A 25,650-nucleotide genomic window follows, 5' to 3' on the forward strand; every position below is an offset into this window, starting at 1 on the left:
CAATGCCAATCAGAAGATGGAGCCACAATCCATGTTTTTTATGGGTGTGTTAAGATCCAATAATTTTGGTTGAAAGTTCAGAGTTGTATGTGTGATGTTTTGGGCACTCAAATTTTACTTTGTCCCAGACTCTGTATTTTGGGTGATGGGGCGGTCATAAATTTGGAAGATAATCATATAAGAAATTGGGTTCTGACCAGTCTCATGATTGGCAGGCAAATTATTTTAAGGGGATGGAAGTCGTATGGAGCACCCACATTTTCGGAGTGGTGTGTGGAAATGGGGAGGGTGGCTGCTTTCGAGGAGAGGCAAGTAGAAGGCTGGGGTTTTGGGACTTATTTGTTAGGAAATGGGGCAATTATTTGGCATTTTTGGGGGACTCTCAGAGAGGGGATGTGGAGAGTGTAGTTTAGTTTAATTATGTATGTTTATTTTATTTTGTTTATTTATTTATTTTTATTATTTTTTTGGTTGTGTGTTTGTTATTATGTGGGACAACAGGGATGTTCATTGGGGGTCGGGGGGGTTGGTGAATGGGGAGGGATATTAGTGGGGTTTGAATGTGAAATGTTGATTCGTTGTATATGTGTTGGGTTTTTCTTTGTTGTGTATATGAATCAATAAAATGTTTTATTACAGAATGAACCAAAATGAAAAATATTTCGTTTTTAGTCTCTGATCCAAACAGGGCACACTCAGAAACGTATTACAGCTTCCCATGAATGCTAGGTATTGACTACATGGGCTTCACCTGCATGGAATGTTTTTTATTTTTCCAGACATAGAAAAGTCATCTGATTTGTTGAGTGTTAAAATGAGCATACTGTTCTGCTTTCTCTTTTTCTATCTGTATTTTGGAGGCAGTAAGATGACAGACACAGGCCCACAAGATATGCCAAATCACACCCTTTCACCTGTCTTAACATGTTCTTAGCATCCATTTTCTTGTTTAGATTATTTAGGTTTGCTTATACAGGTTATTGAGATTTAGATTATTCAGGTTGCTGCATAGTTTTATTATATGGTATACTGTATGTTCTATGTTCACTGACCGCAAAAAAAAATATTTAGACACTTGATGCATGAATATTTACTGTATGAAAGTATTATTAGATGAATTAATGAATATTACATGAAAAATAAATAGATGCTGTTTTAATTTTAGACAAAAAGTATTTAGACACTTTCTAGTTGTCAAACTTAGTGGAACATGTCTATAGTTAATGTGATGAACTACACCTACACCAACTGAATTTTGTTTTAATGCTTCATGTTTATCCAGCTGTCGCATGTCATCTGTAATAAATTTACAACTGCCCTAAGAATGCATTGTCCATTGACATTTGCCGGGATATGTGTGACCTGATTTTAATGCATGTGACATTTTCATATACTGCATATGAAACAAAAACTGTGTTGTTGTTTAAAAGTAAATTTTTGAATAGTGTGTCAAAGAGCCAAAAAGCCCTTCTTACCATAATTAAACTTGCACATCCTGAAATTATTAATAAAGAATTAATCATATTTTAGACGGTAAGCAAAAGGCCATTTAGTGGATGCTTTATCCAAAAATAAATATATATTAAATAAATAATAAAGCACTATTATTGTAGGGACGGCACGGCAGGGGTTAAGTGCTTTGCTCAAGGGTACAATGGGGACATCTCATGGCTTGCTTCTTGCATGGCTCAATCCAGAACTTTCTGGCCCTGAGCTTTAGCCACCACACCACGGCACTATTTTTGTTGCTTGGGTAAAGAATATGGCAATATTCTAATGAACAAAACAGTTGATGCGAAACAGTCATTCATCCATTTGAACTCTTTACAGCATGTCATTCAGTTAAATTTATCTTGCAGTATATAAAATTATGTAATGGAATACTCAAAGCAAATTAATGCATAAATACAAAAACAACAACTCCACATTATTTATTTGTTGTGTTTAAGTGCATATTTTCAAGCAAAAATTATTTAGCATCCCTTTAGAATTGCATAGTATAACATGATTTTGTTAATAAAATAAATCTTGACTTTTTATTACAAAAAGTTTAACTTTGTTATTTATAAACTAAAATTGTCTACACCTATTAATGCCCCGGCACACTCACGGGGAATTGCTTCTTCATTCTTTGCTCAGAGCCAAAAAGAAGTTTGAAACAGCTAAGCAACAACATACTGTTTGCGAACATTCTAACTCTGGCTACACCGCTGAGGGAGGCGTTTAGAGGCACATTTAAATATAAGGATGCTAAAGACTACAGTACATGTAAACATCAACTAATATGACTAGTTATCAATGACTTCATGCCTCATTCTATGACTAGAATTCACACAAAATCCTTAAAAGAAGCTGTTTTAATAACTTGATGATGATTATAAGTAATATATTTGCAATAGAAAATGTGTAATTTGTATTGTTTACCTTTTGCATTCATGACGCTAATGTGCTAACATGCTATTTGTGGTCATAATGTGAGCCAATTAGACTCTGTTATTGTAATTTATGAAGACACTGATACTACTGCAAAGATGGGTGTATAAAAGAGAGTTAATGGGTAGAATACAGACAAAAGAATATTGATCAGCATGTCTTATTTTGGACAGATGTGTGAATGGATTTCGGCTGCAGATGGCACATGTAAGAAGCAGCATATCAAACAACAGAGTGAATGGGCATTTTGAGGAGATTTGATTCCTTTTGTAGACTAATTAAACAAAAATAAAATCTCATGACATGTTCATGGAAAATGTCTCTACAAGAACAATCTAAGGGTGCTTTCACACTGGCAGTTTAGTTCGAAACAGAGCACGGTTCACATGAAAAACTGGTAATGTGAAATCTGTCATGTGGACCGGGGAGTGCACCGTGGTACCGAACCCGAGACTACCTGTAGGAGGTGGTCTGAGTTCGGTTGCAATGGAACTGTAGCGCGATTCGCATGAATGTGAAAGCAACTCGGATTCGGGTGCACACTCATTCAGGAAGTAAAGTAACCTGTGCATGCGTTTTAGCCGATGACGACATCATTAGTTTCGACAACACACGAGGATCCACACATTCCTGAAAGTCCCAAAAAAGTAATGATACCACAATGACATACAAGTACAATCAACACTATAAATACTGTCTGTCTATCTATCTGTCTGTCTGTCTATCAATCTATACACCTTATAAATACTATATGTAAATACTATTATAGGTTATAAATATAGGGTATAATAGGAGATGACAGTGGAGATAACTTCACCTAGGACATGAGCGTGAGTAAGCGTGCAGTGTAAACAAAGATGCAAATGAATTCCTTGCAATCAGCTGTCTCCTCAAAAAATGCCGTATGCGAGCAGCAGCAAGCCGCCTTCCCCTGGACATCTGATGAGTTACGCCATGAAGCGCACATATATGCAGTTGTTGTTCACTCTGCTGTGCATAATGGCCCCAAAATAACAAAAAAACAAAAAGTATGATGAGTCGCATTGTGTTCACTATGCATGTTTGTGATGACCTATGATGAACGCAAATGGACTGGGGTTCGATAGAATCAAGTGAGTGTGAAACCAGACCAACGCTGCGGGGGACACCGGGAACAACTGCACTCGGAATCGGACTGCAGCAAACCAGTGTGAAAGCCCCCTTACAGATGTAGGTAAGTTTGCACCAGCTCGCTAACTCTGCATGTGATCATGTTGACTGATCGTAACTGACTGAAAAATTTAACGGGAATTAGCTGACGGCCTCAAAGTAGGTGGAGCTCCAGGTCACACCAATGACATGGACCAAAGGCAGTAAGGTGATTAGCAGCCGGTACAAAGTTTTCCTGAAAGATTCCCTAGCGAGCTATTACGAACCACCGAAATGAACTCAAAACATCTTAATTTTGGCCAGATTTTGTTCTATATGGCGTCACACTGTTCATTCTTCAATTTGGTATGAAGTGTGCAGGGGCATTTAGGTTACCAGTCGTAGGATGATAAAAAGAGAAACCTCAAGGTTTACCACAATGACAAACATAACATTCCAGATGCTGAGTGAAATAAAATTATTTTTCAATTGGTGGTAGTCCACTTTGAAAATTAAGTTGAAATTTGTCTCAGTGAACCGAAGAAGATCTAAAAAAATGTCCTTTCACGCAAATAAATACGTTGCACTAGCGATGAGATGGGTATACCTCACACAGTTTACACATACAAACACAAAGGGCTGCAGTGACCCTGCTCTAGAGAGACAAAGATTGGTGGAGGCTCATAGGGTTGGCTCAGGAGAGGGTCTGTTTGGCATGGGCTGTGGTGGTAGCAGGAGAGTTGGGCTGCTGGAGGGCTTGTAGACCTCTTGGTTCTGTACTGGATTAGGAGATGGAATGGGGGTCTCTGGAGAATCTGCAGCAATAGGGGAAAAACTTGAGATATAACATGCACATATTCAGTATAAAATAATAAGTTAAAGCAGCTTGGTATGTAATGATGAGCAAATTATTAAAATAGCAGGTTGATCAATATAAAACCAAACTAAGTAGTATCTCTGTAAGATCCAATGTAAGATGTATGCAGCCAGTTTCAACAAACCCCCAACTTAATAGGACTGTTAAACCAAAAATTAAAATTCTGTCATGATTTACTCACCTGAAGAACTTTCTTTCTTAAATGGAACACAAAAGGAGATGTTAGGCAGAATGTTGGTCTCAGTCACCATTCCTTTTCATTGTATCTTTTTCCATACAATAAAAGTGAATGGTGACTGAGGTCAACATTCTGCCTAACTTCTCCTTTTATGATCCACGCAAGTAAGTCATACTGGTTTGGAACAACATAATGGTGAGTAAATGATGACAGAATTATGAATGGGCGAATTATCCCTATGGGTGTTTTTTGTAAACTGGGCCCTGTTATTGACAGCTGAAAGGGAATGTATTATGAATAGATAAATTTAATGGTCTGTGTCTTACCAATCTGCTGTGAGTGTCCAGGCACTGGTATAGAGCTAATGACTATGGTCTGCCCAGTTATTGGAACCTGAGGGTGACCATTGTGATGTAGGTGAGGCTGCTCTGTGGTTAGACCTGTACAATAGACAAACAAGTGAATTAATATACTAACTAAAATTTTTATTTATTTTTTACTTCCAAGATGTCCCCTACACTCCCATGGTATCGATTTGAAACGTAATTTTCACATTTGTGGGAAAAAAAACTGAGTGGTGCTTGCCCAGCATACCAGCGTAGGCCAGCATAGCCATGCTTTTACCAGCAAAACCTAGCTGGTGAAGCTGGTTGACCAGCATAGTCTTTATTAAGAAGCTGATTAAGCTAATTCAAAAGCTTGGTAGGGTCACCAGCACACCATCATCCCTTGTCTATAGCACAAAATGTGCAGGATACCTTATGTGCATAAGTTTGATAATTTTAGGGTTAGGGGTTTGTTTAAAACCCTAACCCTAAAGGCTCTTCGAGATGTAGCGGCATGCAGAAAACTGAAGAATACTTCGTCTGTACGTTTCAGCAATAATAACAGTGATGCTTGCCTTAGTATACACCAATGTCTAGCCTACCCTATTCAGATGATGCCTCTCCTGAATTAATGTCTTAATAGGGTATACTTATGCAGAGCATGCATAATTTTCCCATATGATTTGAAGGAATATTCCGGTTTCATTTCAAGTTAAGCTCAATCGATAGCATTTTGTGGCATAATGTTGATTACCACAAAAAATTATTTAGACTTGTCCCTCCTTTTCAAAAATTGAGGTTAAAGTAATTTAAATAACAGTTTTTGTGGCAGACTGCTGTTTTAGGCGGATAAACTTAAGAGTAATTTGTCACCAACGTTACATCATCATGGCAACGAAGTTGTAAAATTTAATATAACTTTTACACAGAAAAGGTTTGTAAGCAATTTTATTACACTAAAATCATGTTAACACATATAGGGTACAACGGAGCTAAAGGCACTCCTTAAGGAAATTTAGCTTTTTTTCTGGTCAAAAAATGTATGAAGGTCTAATATTGATGGAGCAACATAATTTGTGTGAAAAGAAATAATAATGGAAGGTTGTTTCGATTAAAATTCAGTTTATAAAAATGGTGGTGAGGGAGCCTTGGGGGTTTAAAGTGATATTGTGATACCGGGACAATGGTTATAGGGCACAATTTGTCAACTAATGCAAATAATTTTGAGACAGCAAGATGCTTACTCAAAATAACTACTTCAGAAAAAGTCAACCATTTCCTGTTCATTTCAAACACATTTGGCATTTTATAACATCTAAAGTATTCTATAAACAAACTAATCTCCATTGTGATCAGATCAGTCAATGTGAGCCCACTTTTAGCCCCTGCAACAGGGGGGCTTTTTACTCCAAATACTATCCTTTCACTCATTGGACAAAAATTGAAAAAACAAAACTGAAAATGATAAGTAATTAATTTGTCTCAAAAGAAATTTGTTAATTTCAGGGATTTTCATTACATTGCTACATACATTTGCAACATTTAAAAAAATAAATAAATAAATATATATATATATATATCTCTCTCAAATTGTCTCAAAATCAAACTTTAGACACCACACATAAATATCTCATGGATCATGAATATTTTGCAGTGTATAGTGACAAACAGGTGTTTAGGAAAGTACTACAGTAGTTTTTGTTGTTATTTAGTGTTTTGTATAATAAAATTATAATTATAAAATTATAAAATTGGGAATATAAAATCAGTGGAGCCTTTTACCCCGCAGAGCTTTTAGCCCCGTTGTACCCTATTGTTAATGTCTTGTGGCTATAGGCCTACCTTTGAAACAGTGAGTAGTTTAACGTTTAAAGATTGGTCCCATTCGCTTCTATTGAACATGCCTCACTGTAACCCAGATATTTGTTTATGTAGGAGGGAGTCAAAATTTATTTTTGTGGCAATCAATTTAATGCCCCAAATGCTGTTGATTGAGCTCATTCATATTGAACCCAGAATCTTCCTTTAACATTCTACAGTATAGGAGAGTTACGTGACACCATGCGAGGATCGGACGTGTGAATGGCGAGCTCAGCGCACTTTGCTAGTTTTAACACTTTTAATGACATAAACCAGTGAGATTCGATACACTCTGTTCCATAACTGTTCTAGGAGGACAATATGTCAAATAATTCAAAATCCTCAGGCTCTGGAGACATTAAAAGACACTTACGTGCTCAAGTTGACGCCCTGAGCCTGGGAGTCGATTTAGACGGAGAAATGCGGGAAATGCGGCGAGAGATGCTGAACATGTCGGCAATGCTGACGAAGGTCGTTGCTGACTTGGAGGATCTTGCTGTGATATTTCGATCGATTACTGCCATGAAGGCGAAGTTCACTGATGTGGTTACAAGAGTGGGGGATGTCGAGAAACGGATCGATTATATGGAGTCATCGGAGGGGGAACCCGGAGGGGGGCAGTGGTGGCTCAGCGGTTAAGGCTCTGCGTTACTGATCAGAAGGTTGGGGGTTCAAGCCCCAGCACTGCCAAGATGCCACTGTTGGGCCCTTGAGCAAGGCCCTTGACCCTATCTGCTCCAGGGGTGCCATATCATGGCTGACCCTGCACTCTGACCCCAGCCTAGCTGGGATATGTGAAAAAGAAGAATTTCACTGTATATGTATAATGTGTGATAAATAAAGAAAATTATAAATTATAATTATAATCTGCTTATCTGATAGTGACCCAGGTGGATTTGGAGTGTGTCTGGGAGAAGTTGGAGGACATGGAGAACCATAGCCAGCAGAATAACATCTGTATTGTCAGAATTCCTGAGGCTGGAGAGGGTCAGGATATGGTGAAATTCCTGGATGGGCTCCTTCCAAATCTGCTCGACATAGCAGGCCATAAACTGGAAATCGAGCGAGCTCACAGGGTTTCTTCTCAGCGAGCCGCGGAGGGAGACAGTCCGCGATCAATTCTGGCCAAAGTTCTGAGATCATCCAATAAAGATCTTGTTTTACGTGAGGCAAGGAGTAAAGGAAGGTTTTGTCTGAAAAACCACAGCATTTTCTTGTTCCCACTTTGTGAATTCAATGAGAGAAACGTGATCCACTCAAGGAATGCAAGAAATTTTTACATCAACAGAAGGTCGCTTTTGCACTGATATTCCTGGCCAAATTAAGAATAGATGCTAAGGATGGCCGTAAAACATTCATATGCCCACAGCGAGCAATGTTCTTCATAAAGTCAATGGAGTGAGTAAATCATCTTGTGGTACTCACATTGCATCCAAGTGGACTGGCTCACTGAACATTCACTTGACTGTTCGAGGAAACTGAGCGCTTTTTTTTTGTGCTGGTTCCACCTAGCGGCTGGAGTTTGTTTTGTGGAGTAACACACCTTCGGGACAGTTTTGTGGATGAATCTGCGTGCTCTTTGTACTTATTCCTCCTATTGGTTGGAGTTTGTTTTGTGGAGTATTTCTTGCAAGACACTGGAGTGATTAGGTCACTTGTTGCACTCATGTTGCAGCCGAGTGGACCGGCTCACTTGACTGTTCAAGGAAACTGAGTGCTTTTTTTTTTGCTGGTTCAGCCTAGCAGCTGGAGTTTGTTTTGTGGAGTAACACAACTTTGGGACAGTTTTGTGGATGAATCTACATTCTCTTTGTGTTTATTCCGCCTATTGGCTGGAGTTTGTTTGATAGATTATTACACTTTTGCAGTGTAATTCTGTCTCACAAAATTTTTATAGAAACACCGGACTTCAGTAATCCGACAGCAAAGTTGTCATGGGGGATCTCGTAGGTGTACATGGACTGTTTGAGTTTGGAGGGATGGACGCCAGTTGGCGCCGTTGTTGGGCCTCATGTATTCAGATAGAAGACAAAGGCAGGCCTAACCACACACTCCGTCATAAATCTTACTGATAAAAACCACCCCAAAATCAAACAAAGGGAGTCCAAAACAGACTACAAATCCCATGAAGCCTTGCTCACTAAAGGATCGAACTCTCAACTCCTATTGGATGAGGCACACAACAGAACGACCCTCAACCATGACGTCATCTGGAGTAGAAATATTTGAGATACTTCCGGGATTTGCTTCCAGCAACTTTGCTTGCCATGTGTAGACGCAGCTCATCGCTGCTCTCAGGTGTAGCCTCGTGGCACAAGGAAGTAACGTCCGAATTGAAACTGTGGCCATACAATCTCCATCTCACTGGATGAGTTGAGATTACTCTGTGTTCCACCAAACACTCTAACGGATCTGAAGGAGACCGCCGAGCAATCCGGATCTTCATCCATTTGCCTGCAGAAGTGAAGAGATAAATGATTTCCCTTCCATCTTCAATCAAGTCGACGTTGCTGATTTCTCCGCCAGCCCGCCGAGAATCAGCAGCCATACCGCCCACCGACAGAGCGAGGAAACGGCCTCCCATCATCACCCGAGCCTTGAGGACCCGAGTCGGAGTTAAAGGATGGATGAACACACATTCGTCTGCATCCTCATGCGATTCAAGTAAGAGGTTTACATCTTCTAGAGATAGAATATTATAGTGTGTTATGCTTGTGTATCAAGGTTATTGCTTGTACAGTTTACGGACCACCGAGTCCGCTCATTGCGGCTAATACTCAAGGTATTACTGTAATATACTATTATCACGAATGAGATCTGCTGTGTTGTAGTCCAACCACATTGGACTGTTGTGCATTTCCGCCATCGCGGGTGAGACCGGCACACTGAGTTTATCCATTAGTTTACGAGCCGTCCACCGCGTCTCTGAGTGATAAACTAACAGCTGCTTTCTCTCCCGCGAACGCGAAACCGGCTTTGGGGCCATCACTTTATTCTCTCTCTTTCTTGTACTAACCACACACACACACACACACGCGACCCCTCACAAACATTCTCGCACATATTTTTGGCTAGTAGATAGCTACGTGATAAAGCTCAGCTTTGTCCCTAAGCTATCGTACAAGCAGATACACACGGTAAACTGGCAGACGCCATTGACCGGTTTCTCTCTGCCCACGTTCGTGGCCATATTCTCTGGCCGGAAAACTCGCTTGACATACTCTCCACGAGAGTCACGTCCGCCATTTTGTGCGCGTCCCTCCTTACACACACACACACACACACCTTCCTCATGTGTTATAGGATTATTCTGGTTACCAAATCTAATCATATCACTGTTTTAGTTTGTAGTTGTAAGTCGGAAGTTTATTGACTGCATTGTATTGATTATTAATTGATATTACTGCATAAATAAACTTTGTTATATTTCAAAGAGTTTTGGTTTGTTTGCATACACCTGTGTCAAATGCTGATGGGATGGGTTTTGATGGATGCACTAATGTTGGAACGTGGTCTTTATAATCTTGTTTTTGACACACAGTCTATTTTTGAGTGGATTGTCTCTCTCCATGTGGAATGTGAATGGGTTGTGGCACCCCATAAAAAGAAGGAAGGTTACTTCTCTTCTTAAGCGTAAGAAATATGATATAGTGTTTCTTCAAGAAATGCATCTTTCCCTGCAGGAAGCTGAAAAATTTGGGAAGATATGGGGTGGACATGTTTTCTTTAGTGCTAGCTCAAGTAAGAGCAGGGGAGTCATTACACTGATAAGTAAACATCTAAAATTAAAATGTCTCAAACAGATTAAAGATAAATTAGGAAGAGTCATTATTGTTTTATCTGAAATTCAAGGACAAAGTCTTATTTTGGCTAATATGTATGCACCTAACGTTGATGATCAGGGCTTTTTTATACATCTTGAAGGGATGTTGCAAGCCGCTGGCACCCCTCATGATATAATATTGGGAGGATACTTTAATCTTTTGATGGACTCAGTCCTTGACCATAGTGAAGCAAAAGTGTGCAAGCCGTCTAGAGCAACATTGACGCTTCACAGTATGTGTAAAAATCTTGGTCTTACAGATACACTATATTGCCAAAAGTATTCGCCTTTAGACGCATATGAACTTAAGTGACATCCCATTCTTAATCCATAGGGTTTAATATGACATCGGCCCACCCTTTGCAGCTATAACAGCTTCAACTCTTCTGGGAAGGCTTTCCACAAGGTTTAGGAGTGTGTTTATGGGAATTTTTGACCATTCTTCCAGAAGCACATTTGTGAGGTCAGACACTGATGTTGGACGAGAAGGCCTGGCTCGCAGTCTTTGCTCTAATTCATCCCAAAGGTGCTCTGTCGGGTTGAGGTCAGGACTCTGTGCAGGCCAGTCAAGTTCTTCCACACCAAACTCGCTCATCCATGTCTTTATGGACCTTGCTTTGTGCACTGGTGCGCAGTCATGTTGGAACAGAAAGGGGCCATCCCCAAACTGTTCCCACAAAGTTGGGAGCATGGAATTGTCCAAAATCTCTTGGTATGCTGAAGCATTCAGAGTTCCTTTCACTGGAACTAAGGGGCCAAGCCCAGCTCCTGAAAAACAACCCCACACCATAATCCCCCTCCACCAAACTTCACAGTTGGCACAATGCAGTCAGACAAGTACCGTTCTCCTGGCAACCGCCAAACCCAGACTCGTCCATCAGATTGCCAGATGGAGAAGCGTGATTTGTCACTCCAGAGAACGCGTCTCCACTGCTCTAGAGTCCAGTGGCGGCGTGCTTTACACCACTGCATCCGATGCTTTGCATTGCACTTGGTGATGTATGGCTTGGATGCAGCTGCTCGGCCATGGAAACCCATTCCATGAAGCTCTCTTCGCACTGTTCTGGAGCTAATCTGAAGGCCACATGAACTTTGGAGGTCTGTAGCGATTGACTCTGGAGAAAGTTGGTGACCTCTGCGCACTATGCGCCTCAGCATCTGCTGACCCTGCTCTGTCATTTTATGTGGCCTACCACTTCGTGGCTGAGTTGCTGTCATTCCCAATCGCTTCTACTTTGTTATAATACCACTGACAGTTGACTGTGGAATATTTAGTAGCTAGGAAATTTCACGACTGGACTTGTTGCACAGGTGGCATCCTATCACAGTACCACGCTGGAATTCACTGAGCTCCTGAGAGCGGCACATTCTTTCACAATTGCTTGTAGAAGCAGTCTGCATGCCTAGGTGCTTCATTTTATACACCTGTGGCCATGGAAGTGATTGGAACACCTGAATTCAATTATTTGGATGGGTGAGCAAATACTTTTGGCAATATAGTGTATTTAGAGACTTTTGAACCCATCTGGGAGGGACTATACATTTTTTTCATCAGTCCATAAGATTTACTCTAGAATAGATTATATATATATATATATATATATATATATATATATATATATATATATATATATATATATATATATATATACATATATATATCTAAGTCCCTCATTTCATCAGTTGCTGATTGCTCAATTGGAACATTTTTAGTCTCAGATCACGTCCTGGTGTGTTTAGAGGTGTTGCCAAATATGGAGAAAAGGAAATCATATAGTTGGCTCTTTAATGCATCCCTTTTGCAAAATCCTGAATTCCAACAAATGTTAAAGGCTGATATCAATGTCTATATCGAGGCCAACTGGTCCTCAGTATCCTCTGTGGGCGTGGCTTGGGAGGCACTTAAGGCGGTTCTTAGGGGTCGGATCATACAGTATGCCACATTCACCAAAAAATCCAAAGCACAAGAACTCGTGGAATTGGAAGGGAATATTAAAAGTGCCGAGGCAGAGCTGAAGCACCGAAAGTCGTCTAATGGCCTCAGAGAATTGACCCGATTGAAATAAAGATATAATACTATTTTGTCACGGAAGGTGGAGTTTTGGCTATTCAGGGCATACTTTGAGTCAGGGGACAAGGCAGGAAAACTTCTGGCTGGATATGTAAAACAGAGAGAGTCTTTTTCTACCATTCCTTCAGTGAAATCTGCTGGTGGTGAAATATTTACCTCAGCCATTGATATTAATAATGGTTTTAAAGAATTCTATCTTGATCTCTATAGTTCCACATCTTCGTCTACTGATGAGGATATTAGAAACTTTGTGGAACCATTAGAACTTCCTAAACTGACGACTGAGCAAACAAATTATCTTGATTCTGAGATAACCTTTGAGGAGCTCAGCGAGATAATTAAGGCCTTGCCTACAGGCCTTGCTCCAGGGCCAGACGGCTTTGCCGCTGAGTTTTTAAGATCTTAAAAACTAGAAGTTTATATGGAATCATTAAAGAATGGAAATTTTCCGGGGCTTGGGAAGCTCAGTGAGTGAAGACACTGACTACCACCCCTGGAGTTGTAAGTTCAAATCCAGGGCATGCTGAGTGACTCCAGCCAGGTCTCCTAAGCAACCAAATTGGCCCGGTTGCTAGGGAGAGTATAGTCACATGGGGTAACCTCCTTGTGGTCGCTATAATGTGGTTCGCTCTCGGTTTGGCGCATGGTGAGTTGTGCGTGGATGCCGTGGAGAATAGCATAAAGCCTCCACACGTGCTATGTCTCCGTGGTAACGCGCTCAACAAGCCACGTGATAATATGCGCGGAATGATGGTCTCAGACTTGGAGGCAACTGAGATTTTTCCTCCGCCACCACTACGAGGACTTAGAGCGCATTGGGAATTGGGCATTTCCTGGGAGAAAAAGGGAGAAAAAATAAAAATAATAAATAAATTAAATAAACAATAAATAAATAAATAAAAAAGAAAGAATGGAAAGCTTCCGCCAACCATAACGCAAGCTCGGATCAGTCTGATTCTTAAAAAGGACAAAGATCCAAGCGAGTGTAAGAGACAGCGTCAAATTTCCCTGATCCAGCTAGACATTAAAATATTGTCAAAAATTTTGGCTAACCGATTAAGTAAAGTTATGACATCTCTTATACATATAGATCAGGTGGGATTTATTCAGGGCCATAACTCTTCTGATAACATTAGGCATTTCATTAATGTCATGTGGGCAGTGGCAAATGATCAGACTCAGGTCGCTGCCATTTCACTTGACGCCGAAAAGGCGTTTGATGTGGTAGAATGGGATTATCTTTTTAAGATTTTGGAAATGTACGGGTTCAGGAATACTTTTATTGGGTGGATTAAGTTACTTTATAGACACCCGGTAGCGGTGGTTCAAACGAATGGATTAATTTCAGATTATTTTACTCTGGATAGGGGCAGCCGGCAGGGTTGCCATCTTTCTCCTTTATTGTTCTGTCTTGCCATGGAACCATTAGCAGCCACGATAAGAAAGGAGGAGGATTTTCCAGGGGTGGTGGCGGAAGGTCTGGCGCATAAGCATTTGCTTTACGCAGATGATTTTTATTATTTGTCTCTGACCCTACTAGATCTATGTCTTGCCTCCACAGAATTATTAATTCCTTTTCTAAATTCTCAGGATACAGAGTGAATTGGTCTATATCCGAAGCTTTGTCTCTGACAGCGTACTGCCCAGTAACGGCTTTTCAGCCAGGTGCCTTCCAGTGGCCCAAACAGGGCATTAAGTATTTGGGTATTTTATTCCCAACAAATTAGTGTGATTTAGCTAGTTAATTTTGAGCCTTTAATAAAAAGGATTTCGAGCGATGTGGACAGGTGGGCTTCATTACATTTATCTATGACTGGGAAGGTTAATGTTATTAAAATGAATTATATTCCAAAATTCAACTACCTGCTACAATCTCTCCCTATAGATGTCCCCCTCTCTTATTTCAAGCAATTTGATAGCATAGCGAAGTCCTTCATTTGGAATGGTAAACGTCCCAGATTACATTTCAATAAGTTACATAGGCCGATTGACAAAGGTGGGCTAGGTCTACCCAAGATTTTGTTTTATTATTATGCATTCGGTCTCAGACATTTGGCTCATTGGTCACTCCCACCTAAGAGAGCCCCTCCCTGGTTTTGTATTGAACAGGAAGTTATTACCCCTATTTCGCCATTACAAAGCCTTAACTAACTGGAGAAGTTAAGTTATACCCCATTATCTCGCATTTGCACTCGGTCGGACAAGTGTCCAGAGTGTTTAATTCGGACATTTATTTAAATGTAGCCTCGAGCATATGGCTGAACCCATAATTATGTATGAATAAGTCCCCTTTCTGCTGGACAGAGTGGACTAATGAGGGAGGTTAATACGCTCGGTGACCTATATGAGAGTGGAGTGTTGAGATCCATTGAAAATATGGTTCAACATTTTGGGATTCCCAGGTCTCAGTTCTTTAGGTATTTACAGCTGCGCCACCTGCTCTGTTCTATTTTGGGGAGTAGCATACACCCCCCTAAAGTGGCAGATACTCTGCGAGTGGTGATTCCTGCTTTTGGAAAAGGTCATGAGGCATCAATGTATTACTCCCTGCTAATTCAGAGTCTGGGGGACGGAGCTTCGGCTTCTCTCAAAAGATTATGGGAGAAAGATTTAAACTTGGTATTGGAGGAGGGAGTGTGGGCTAGGATTCTAAAAAACGTCAAGTCTACATCTAGAGATGCAAAGGGACGCCTTATGCCATTTAAGATTTTACATTGATTCTATTGGACCCCCTCCAGATTGTATAGGCTTGGTCTTAAAGACACACTCACCTGCTGGTGATGCCAATCAGAAGATGGGGACACAATCCATGTTTTTTGGTGGTGTGTTAAGATCCAAGAATTTTGTTTTAAGGTTCAGAGTTTTATGTGTGATTGGGCACTCAAATTTCATTTTGCCCCAGACTCTGTATTTTAAACGATGGGGCAGTCATTAATATAGGGGATAAGTACATAAAGAATTGGGTCCTGGCCAGTGTTATGATCGGCAGACGGGTTAATCTCAGGGGATGGAAGTCGGCTGGAGCACCCTCATTTTGCCCTGGCATTTGAGATGTCTTATAGAAGGCTGGGCAATCTGGGGTTATTTGATAGGAAATGGGGCAGATATTTGGCCTTTTTGGAAGGCTCTCGAGGAGGGGCAGTGGAGAGGGATCTCTAGTTTTAAATGTGTTTGTCAAGTTTATTGTTTTTTGAAAGTATACTTTTTATGTTTTTGTGTGTGTGTGTGTGTGTGTGTGTGTGTGTGTGTGTGTGTTCTGTGTTTTTTTTTTATGTTTCTAAATATTTATGACCACTGGAGTGCGTGTTTGTGGGGTGGGGGATGTTCGGGGGGGAGGGTTTAATTTTATATAATTTGATTCCGCATTTTCTGTTATGTTTATTTAATTTGTTGAATGGAATCAATAAAAATTGTTAGTAATAAAAATAAAAAAATTCTACAGTATATACAGTAGTACGGTATATAAAAAAGACAAAGACATAAACAAAAACAAAGAAAAAGACAGACTGGGCACATCAGTTTCAGAATTTTTTCGGAATGCATGAACTGCTTTCACCTACGGCCATTTTTCGACTCCAAAAGCCTTAAATAAATACATCACCTCATACTCACCCCCAAGAAGCATCTCCTGCAGCAGGTTATCTATCTTGGCTAGGCCAAAAAGCTTGATAAACTGCAACTGCTCAATCATCTGCCAGGTGATGCTTTGCAGAGTGGGAAGCAGTAGCAAAAGCTCTCCAAATCGCCCACGCGAGTCATACTGCCGGTCATTAATGTAGTCTTCCAGGCTCATTTGAACCTGATAGCGCATTGCCTTGATCTTAGAGGGAGCTCTTAAGCTTTTGGCATCTAGACATTAAAAACAAAGAGATAGTAACATGAATACTCATGTTTTTAGATAAATATTGGATGGCAAACGAGAGTTGTCTTTCATTTGCATGTACCAGGGTCGAAGAACACAATGGCCTTTAGAGCTGCATATTCATTGTCATCAATTTGGATGTCCTGAAAGGGTAAGACCAGTTCATCTAAGACACGGTTAGCCACCCGACCTATTTCCGGCTCAGGGCAGTTTCGCTGAATAACACACCCGTTACCTGCATGGGAAATAAGCAACAAAAAATCAACATTCTGCAGAATGTGTATAATTGTCTAGGTATACGTTAAAACCTCAAAATGACATTTTCTATTAGCAGTTACCTAGAAGCAGGATGTCTTTGTATATCATTGACCTCTTAGCAACACCAAGTAGAAGATGCTCCCCAGCATGGACTCGTAATAAACTAACCTGGAAAAAAAGGTCTGCTTTCACTTACATTCATTTACAGTGGAGTTAAACAGTCCACTTGTAAAAAAGAATTATATTTTGTATTTTGCTAATTAAATATTTTTGTCAATTACCAATTATATAATTATGAAAAATGTATGTGAATCTTAGTATTTGGTATGCCCCCCTTTAGCTTTAATGACTGTATGCATACGAGCTGGCTTGGACTCCACAAGTTTAAAACCTGAAGATCTGTGTTATCCCTTCATGATTTAAGAATGTTCCAAGGAGCATCTTGTGTGCTTCAATGGATGTTAACAGACAACATTTTTCTTATTTGATTGGTGACCTTTAATTTTTAATTAATTAATTTATTTATTCATTTTACGTCATGTTTTTTGTTTCAAATTTTTAAAAATCCTAAAACTTTCTGTTTATTTCCAGGTTTAGAGTTGGAATTGCTGATGTGGACTCAGACTCTTGCAACTCAATGTATGAAAAGCATTAGAAGCTTTTGCATGCTTAAAATCAAATCTGAAATTTTGTGCAAAACAGAGATATAAAGAGCATGCTAAATGGAGGGCTAAACTGAGTCAGCCATGTGAATAGCAAATATTGAGCTTCAGTGAACGGCCCTGCAATTTAACCCAAGGGCCTCCCCAATTAGCACAGCCAGTGTTGCTTTCCAACGGCCATTACCTGGTCATCAAGTGGCAATTCGCTGAAGGCTGGGATGTATTTAGCCCACTCTACCAGAACAAGCAGCTGTTGCTTCATAGACTCACAGACATCACCGATAGTGGCTGATTTTTTCTCTGAAACATCAGCAGGGCCCATTGGGCTGACAACGTTAATCTGCTGACAGACACACAAAAAAAGAACTGAACTTGCCATGTCCTCTAAAAGTGTTTTCACACAGGCTGTTGCCTCTCTCTGGGTAAATTCACACAGGTACTCATGCAGATTATTAAAAATGTTGATAACATTGACTGATACCCCGTGGAACTGACACTCATGCAAATTACACTCGTTTTCTCTCATTGTTATTATTAACGATTGAGCAGACATATTTTGAGAAGTGCAAACTTCATCAGAGTTACTGTTATGAAACCTCTGTTTCTCTTCCTTCTTTCTTTAATCAGCTCTGTTGCTAGTAAATTTTTGCCTATGGAGACTATTTATCTACAGCAGAATGCATTAAAACCATACACCTCTACTTTAATTGACAATCGTAGCAATGATTTATTGCTCAAAAGCAATAAATGTTACTGCTGTAGATATACTTAATTCTACCCTCCCCCAGCTCTTTTCTACAAACATTCTTTCTTTTTCTTTGTGTGTGTGTGTGTGTATGCGGTATATCTGTGCAAGTGTTTCAATTAAATTGATAGAACAGTATACCTGCTGTGAGAGAGCTTCTGCATGAGCAAGGGAAGTAATAGGCGGCAGGTCATGTGAATCTTGTATGTTCCTCCTAGAGCTGATACGGTCCCTCTCATTCTGCACCGCTTAGAAAAACAACACAAACAAATTCACTGATTAGTAAGCTAATAACAGTTAGGAGTTATTACTGATTAGCCCAGATATTGGGTGTGTTTCTCAAGCTAATTTCAAGTTAAGCTCACACACTTCCAAGAAGGGTTTCATTGGCAGAATGCAATTTTATTGTAATGTCATCAAAGGCCATTAAATGTATAAAATAAATTGGTTTCTACTAGCAATGAGAATAAATACTGTATACTGTCCATACAAAAAAGTTAATGTGTACATTCAGGTGTTACTCTCGTTTTTGAGATATTCTGGCCAACCCAACTTGAGAAGAGAGAAAACAATGATGTGCATATTGGAGATTACGAAAAAATAAAACATGACTTAATTTAGTCACCCTCTCTGGTTACCTTTAATTATATTTCTAAGCTAAGAAATCTTGCCTAAGCAAGAGGTAAAACTTTAACTGACCACAGTCCTGAACAACGTGTACGCACGGAAAGTGAGGTGGGGAGCACATGATCTCCCATCATAAAAGTCTAAGCCAAGGTTATACATCCAATAAACTAAACATCCTTGTGTAATCAGGGTTAGTTTTATGGCATCATCCATTTTACACTCTTGAGTTCTCTCTTCCTTGTTATTCCATGAGCTCTCTGCTCAAAACTGTGGGAAAAGGGAGCAACTGGGGGAAAAAAATTTTAAAAAATAAAGCATGTTTACCTTCTTTCTTCATTCCAGCTCGAAAGCATTTGTGAAGTCTGCAAAAACGGCACTGGTTCCTTTTATCTTTGTCAACAACACACTGGCGATTAAACCTGCCCAAAAGGACAAAAATCATGGTCTTGGAGGTGCAAGACTGTGTAAACACCATGTTAACATACACAACAATAAAGCTATAAAAAAGGGATTCTGAGTCTTGGTGAAGTATTTGTAATTTGGAATGGGAATCATAAGGGATTCTATGATTCTGGTTTCAATTCCACGTAACAATTCCAGTTCCTAAACCTGGAATGAATGATTTTCTAGGTTCATTCTGAGATTGACATTTCTTGCAGTTCAGTGAATAAGTCAAAAACTGCTCTGACCAAATCAGTGAGTCGTTTGACCAATTCAAACCAATTACTCATGAGTTTGAGACTGATTTGTGAGTCTTTTTGGCTGATTCATAAAAATAAAAAAAATAGTCATTTGCTCATGAAGCTGAATACACTGGTCACGCGGTGTGTTTGTTGTCATGTCTAGTCAGCGAGGACAACATAATAGAAATCTGGGTTTTGTTTGTGATGTATTGATTGTCTTTGGGCTAATTTGCTGTGGTGATGTAGGTTCACTAAATAGCAGTGCAAGAAATAAATTTCAGAACAGAATGTCATGAAAATATTCAGTTTCAATATTTTTTTTAAAATGGACCCGATTCTGAATAAGAACCGTCTCTCGATTGTCAACCCTGTGTTTGTAACTCTGTCAAAATTATATTCAGTACACAAAATTTGTTGTAAGCCATGAACATCTCAGTTGGGTCAGTGTAAGGTACCTGCAGGAGTAGACATGACTCTTTCTGATGCTCCTGCGGAAAAAGCCTTTGCAGCCATCGCAGCTGGAGGCACCATAATGTTTACCTGTGGCTTTGTCGCCACAGATTGCGCAGCTGGTGCTCAAACCGTTATCTCCTTGACTGATGCTGGGCTCTGTTGGCATGCTTTCTATGGAAAACAGCAGAGACAATCAGGAATTGGGCTCACCACACAATGTATATTGCCATCTGAATATTTTGGTTGTATTTTTGGTTCAAATTTAAATCTAGATGGTTAGAATTGCTACTCACTATTTGGTCTATTTACTGTAGGGCTTAATGGATCAAATTTTTGGCTTTAATCTCTGGGCTGGGCTTCTATAAAAAGGTTATAGCTCATTTAAAATCAATTGATGCTGAATCATGTCCATTGCACATCCAATTAAGAATGTGAAAGGGATAGTTCACACAAAAATGAAAATTCTGTCATTATTTACTGACCTTAATTTCCAAACTTGTGAGACTGTCTATCGTGAAACACAAAAGGAGGTGATAGGCTAAAAGTTAGCTTCAGTGAATGGTGACTGAAGCTAACATTCTGCATTCGAAAGTCATACAGGTTTGGAACATGAGGGTTAGTCTGCTTCTAGCCGCTAAGCTAAGTATGCTAATTCAAATTATGCTAACAAACAAAGAGGCTAGTGAATCTCATAAAGCAACGGCACAATACGTCTATCAAATCTTGGCCTTTCACTCAGTCTCTCAATCAGAAGTGCTAACGAGGAAACTGAAGAAGAGTTCTGCATAAGGGAACAAAGGATGCTCATCCTAAAAGACCTTCTAATGCAACAGAGAGTGGCACCCTTCTGTTCATATAGACACGGATGAAAAATCATTCCATCAATCATTCCTTTGTGCATCCAAAATCATAACATTTCAACAAAAGAAATGCAGCTGGGGACTTTAGCCTTTAATGCATCGAGGCTGATTGAAGCCTCCCACTGTTGTAGGACAGACTTAATTAGGATTAGCCTCTGTTTTATCGCAAAGACAGATATGCAATGGAGATTGACATCTCATGGATAAATGTTAATGTGGGTTGAAAGCAATCTCTTCTGATTCAGCATATTCCCAAAGTGATTCCTTCTCATTTCAGAATTAAACATAATGCAACTGCAAAGGGCCTGTGTGGTCACAGAGAGGCAATTTCATCCTGTCAGTTTTCGTAAGCTAAGAAATTGTCAGCAGAGCATGTTTGAATGTATTTAGTTTCAGAGAGAATGCTTTCATGTTGCTACATTACTTAAACGATACAAAAACAATGGAAAATTGGTTAATGAATACATTTCACCAAAACTGACACTTTTTGGACTTAATTAGGAATGTTGAATGATTCCAAGATGTGTAGAATTAAGCTGAACATTAATTACAACCAATGCAATAACTGCATTTAATCAAACACTTTCCTACAGTATATTAAGTGTAATTTGAAAGCAAACATGCAAACATGTCTTTGCATTTGACTGTCCATCTGTGTGTCTTTGTCTTCAAACAGTTTTCCATTCCAGTTATTTTATGACCTTACTCTATCTCCGTGTTTGGATGTACTGTACTGTAAAGATAACTGGCAAATCTATGCAGCCTCTGCATTTTAATCCTACATCAGGTTAATGGAGAATAGGCTTGGATAAATCACATCTTGGGCATCATCAGATAGAGGTCACAGTGGTTAAAGATCTAGAACAGAAACCCAAATGGCCTAGGTTTAATTGCTGAAGGGGCAATGCGTTAACTAGAGGGTCACTGAGTTCCCCTATCACCATTGTGGCCTTGAGCTGGGTGCTTCCCAAGTTAGTAAGTAAGTGTACATTAAGTTGTTTTGGATAAAAAAAAAAAAGTACCTGTTAAAATAATAACATCATAGCACAAACAGCCTTCCACACCTCATAATCTCTCCTCTGATATGAATGAATTCTTGTTCTTGGACTGCAGTAAATTAAAGTTTTGTCATCTTTTGTAACAGCCTATTAAACAATGGTGTCCCGAATCTCTAATCCTCAGAGCCATAACTCCTTTCTCTGGATTTCTGTGAAACCCCACTGTTGAATTTTAAACCAAATGAAGAGACATTTTAAAAACAGTTAGCTAAAAATTATCTCCTTTTGGTTAAGGATTCATGCTGAGGGAAAGCATCCTCAAACAACAAATATCCAGTTCAGACACCTATTAAAAGAATAGTTCACCAAAATATGAACATTCGGTCATCATGTACACACTCTCATGTCATTACAAACCTGCATACAATGAAGGTAAATGGTGACTGAGGCTGTCAGTCCCTAACATTTTGCTTAATATATTTCGAGTTCCGCTGACAAAAGAAAGTCATACGGGTTTAGAACAATATAGGGTGAGTATATGATGACACAATTTTCATTTTTGGGAGAACTATCCCTATAAACAAGCAATGACATGGTGTCCGTCCCCTTTAGAAACACTACTCATGTTTACTTTCTAGAGTCATATACAAAACCAACATGTTTAAGAATTGGTGGTTTGACATTAACAGCAAACATAATAGTTATTCACTAATAACACTTTCAGATTTCAACCAGAATGATCATCAGCCACTCTAGCCCAAGCAGTAGCAACTCCTGCTATGCTAAAAGTACTTATCAGTACATTTAACACAGCTTTTGGACAAAAGTCTACATTGCCATGCATGGCACTCACCCCCAGAATAAAGCACCTCTGCATTCTCAAAGCCCAGTGTGATATAGGTAGGGTCCAGGCCCTCAGAGTAATTGGCTATATCCATGTCCAGTAAGGATTTAGGGAGAGGAGCTAGTGAAAATTTCATCCCTGCCTGGCTATGTCTACTTAAACACGTCCTGGGACAGTGTCTCTTGGAAAGAGTACTGAGTGTAGCCTGAGGTTGACCATCTCTTCGGAATGCTGATTTGTCGTCTTCTAAGACAAGGGAGGAGCCTTGATCAAGACTCCTTGCAAAGAACTTATCTTTTCCCCTTATCCCATACTTATCAGAAGGACAAGGAGATAACAGTATTTCCCATTTGTTCCAGAAAGGAACAGGAGGTTTTATTGGTGCATCAAGAATGGCTGCCCAACCAGCAGGCCCTGTTCTCTCAGGCAAAAAAAGTAATGCAGCGTCTCATAATAATATGCAAAACACTGCAGCACAATGCGCTTCATCTAAGAGAACTGGTAAGAGTTTGTTAACCCAGTTGGAGCTTCCATTTGGAGACTAACTAGCTAACAGAAAATATGAGTGAGGTGTAATAATAATCTCAGATTATGAGGAGGGGCCTGGATAGCTCAGTGGTAAAAGACGTTGGCTACCACACTTAGAGTTCGCTAGATCGAACCCCAGTGCGTGCTGAGTGACTCCAGCCAGGTCTCCTAAGCAACCTCATTGGCCCAGTTGCTAAGGAGGGTAGATTCACATGGTAAACTCTTCGTGGTCGCTATAATGTGGTTCGTTTTTGGTGGTGAGCTGAGCGTGGTTTCCGCGGTGAGTGGATGGCGTGAAGCCTCCACACTCGCTATGTCTCTGTGGCAACGCGCTCGACAAACCACGTGATCAGATGCGCGGGTTGGCGGTCTCAGACCTAGTGGATCACTAAGCAACCACGACAACTTAAAAGCACATTAAGTTGGGCATTCCAAATTGGGAGAAAAAGGGGGGGAAATCCCAATAAAAAACAATCTTGGATTATGACACACTGTTGTAAATGAATGGGGACTGAACTGTACCATGGTTTTAAAATGAATTTACATAAATGTTGTTGTTTGTTTGTTTACTTGTTTATGGGTAAGTGGTTGATGAATTGTTTTAGTGTTTAAAGAACATGTATACCAGTGTATCAGTATAGAGTTGGTAAAAAAAAATGTTTGTACACAACAGTTCCAACTTGTCTGCAGACAAATTCAAAGAGAGAGAGGGGGGGGGTCATTATATTCTAAAATATTATATCTTAAGATATTTACATTTCTATTTTACTCCAACAAACTATGTTTTAAATGAGGAAGTGCTCAAAACGTTCACGTGATCACAGTTTTGAAAGGTAAGGCCATCTAATTCATGCTATCTATTTTCAAACATTGTATTATTGCAATTCATGCAATTCCTAACAGCTCCAAAGACAGATGTAGGCTACTTTAAATCCTTTTAAAACATACGCTCTATGTTACTTAATACAATTTCAGTCAAATAAATTCAAGGTCAAACAACAATTGCTTGACAAATAAAATAAAACACCGGGTTGGGAGAGACTTTCAGTATAAGGTAATGTATTCGTAATTATACAAAAGTGCCATTTATCTGAAATGTATTTAAAACCAACTGTTAATATTTAATGACTATAACAAACTTGACCAAAATTCAAATGAAGATGGTACAGTAATGAGGCATTTTTTACACTGAATGTGAAATATAAATATGATTAATAATAAAGAGGCGGGAAATGTAATTGTGAGAACGTAACAATGTTGGAATTATGACATGGGCACAAAACAGCACATTTTTAAATATCTTCTGGAACAACATTGACTACGAAATATAGAATTTATTAAACCTAACTCTCAACCAACCAGACAAAATTTTGATCAAAATACTGACAAATTTCTTAGATGCATTTTGTAAATAATAATTGAATACAAACACTGTTTGTGCTCCTAAATTAACATTTTAGAAAACAATACAAAGCTTTCGCTTTCACAAATAGCCTTAACTTTCACAAAAGTTATGTAAGAAACACCTTTTTAATTATTTAACTGGGGTAAATTAGCCTTTAATTCATCTATAAAAATGCGCGAATAACAGATAACCTAATTTATGGAATGTTGACGTCACAATGCTCGCTGTTTAAATGGAGCACTTCAAATTTCAAATCCATCAACATGCGCAGTTGTAACGGGGTTAAAACCACCTAACCAGGTTAAAGGCAGACATTAAAAAGATGGTTTGGTAGGCTAAATGTGTATTTTCAGTGACTGTTCCGTTAATTCTATCAGCCCGCAAATAAAAACTATTCTAGTCTTACCTTCTCGCCGTCCAGCAATGATTTGCATTGATCCAGTAAAACCCAAACGAACATGTGTCAAAAATATGACGCTAAAATAACAGTTCGGGATATTACAGAGAGTATTACACACGAGTACATAAAGAGTTTAACATGTCATAAGCCTGACATTGGTTAATAGGCTACATTTAGTAGTGTTGGGGGAGCCTCATTAGATCGATTTACTAAACAAACTTAAAGTTGGGTGGAGAGGTTAAACAGTAACTAGCCCCAATAAAACAGAAGAAATGAATCGTGTTGCCTGTGGGTGGATTCACGCAGTATAGAAGCTTAAAAACAAGCACGCGAGAAAACTAAGCCTTCAAATAAATAAAAGAAAAAATAACATTTATGTTTATAAATAGGCTATGAAGGATTAACTCTAAAATACATAATCATATATAGGCTATGTAACAGATGTTTTGTGTTTTCACTAAAGTAAAACTGCATATAAACAACGACTGACCGCCTGATGGGCCAAATCATAGTATTTCTGAAATATATCTTTACCCTTCGGTCTCTGATCGTTCTTCATATTGCCGAGAGAGGGCGCCAAATCTCTATTTATGCTTTCTTTTAAGCCCCCCCCCCCACACACACACACA

General features: G+C 39.4%; 1 protein-coding gene across 2 annotated transcripts; it reads right to left on the minus strand.

Annotated features, from left to right (window-relative positions):
* Positions 1-1,906: 1,906 nt before the first annotated feature.
* LOC127434166 (hepatocyte nuclear factor 4-gamma-like) lies at positions 1,907-25,345 on the minus strand. 2 transcript variants are annotated; one of them, XM_051686707.1, is made up of 10 exons: positions 25,028-25,345; positions 19,989-20,157; positions 19,175-19,269; positions 18,365-18,471; positions 17,663-17,818; positions 16,897-16,984; positions 16,641-16,793; positions 16,309-16,545; positions 4,943-5,056; positions 1,907-4,376 (listed from the first exon to the last, which is right to left on the minus strand). In XM_051686707.1, the coding sequence occupies exons 1-10, from the start codon at positions 25,053-25,055 to the stop codon at positions 4,243-4,245; spliced, it is 1,281 nt and encodes a 426-aa protein (XP_051542667.1). In that variant the 5' UTR covers positions 25,056-25,345; the 3' UTR covers positions 1,907-4,242. The 2 variants fall into 2 exon arrangements, with proteins under 2 accessions (XP_051542667.1, XP_051542666.1); XM_051686706.1 differs by having other exon boundaries at positions 17,663-17,821.
* Positions 25,346-25,650: the final 305 nt, after the last annotated feature.

The sequence above is a fragment of the Myxocyprinus asiaticus genome, chromosome 44, assembly GCF_019703515.2.
Source record: "Myxocyprinus asiaticus isolate MX2 ecotype Aquarium Trade chromosome 44, UBuf_Myxa_2, whole genome shotgun sequence".
Lineage (NCBI taxonomy): Eukaryota > Metazoa > Chordata > Actinopteri > Cypriniformes > Catostomidae > Myxocyprinus > Myxocyprinus asiaticus.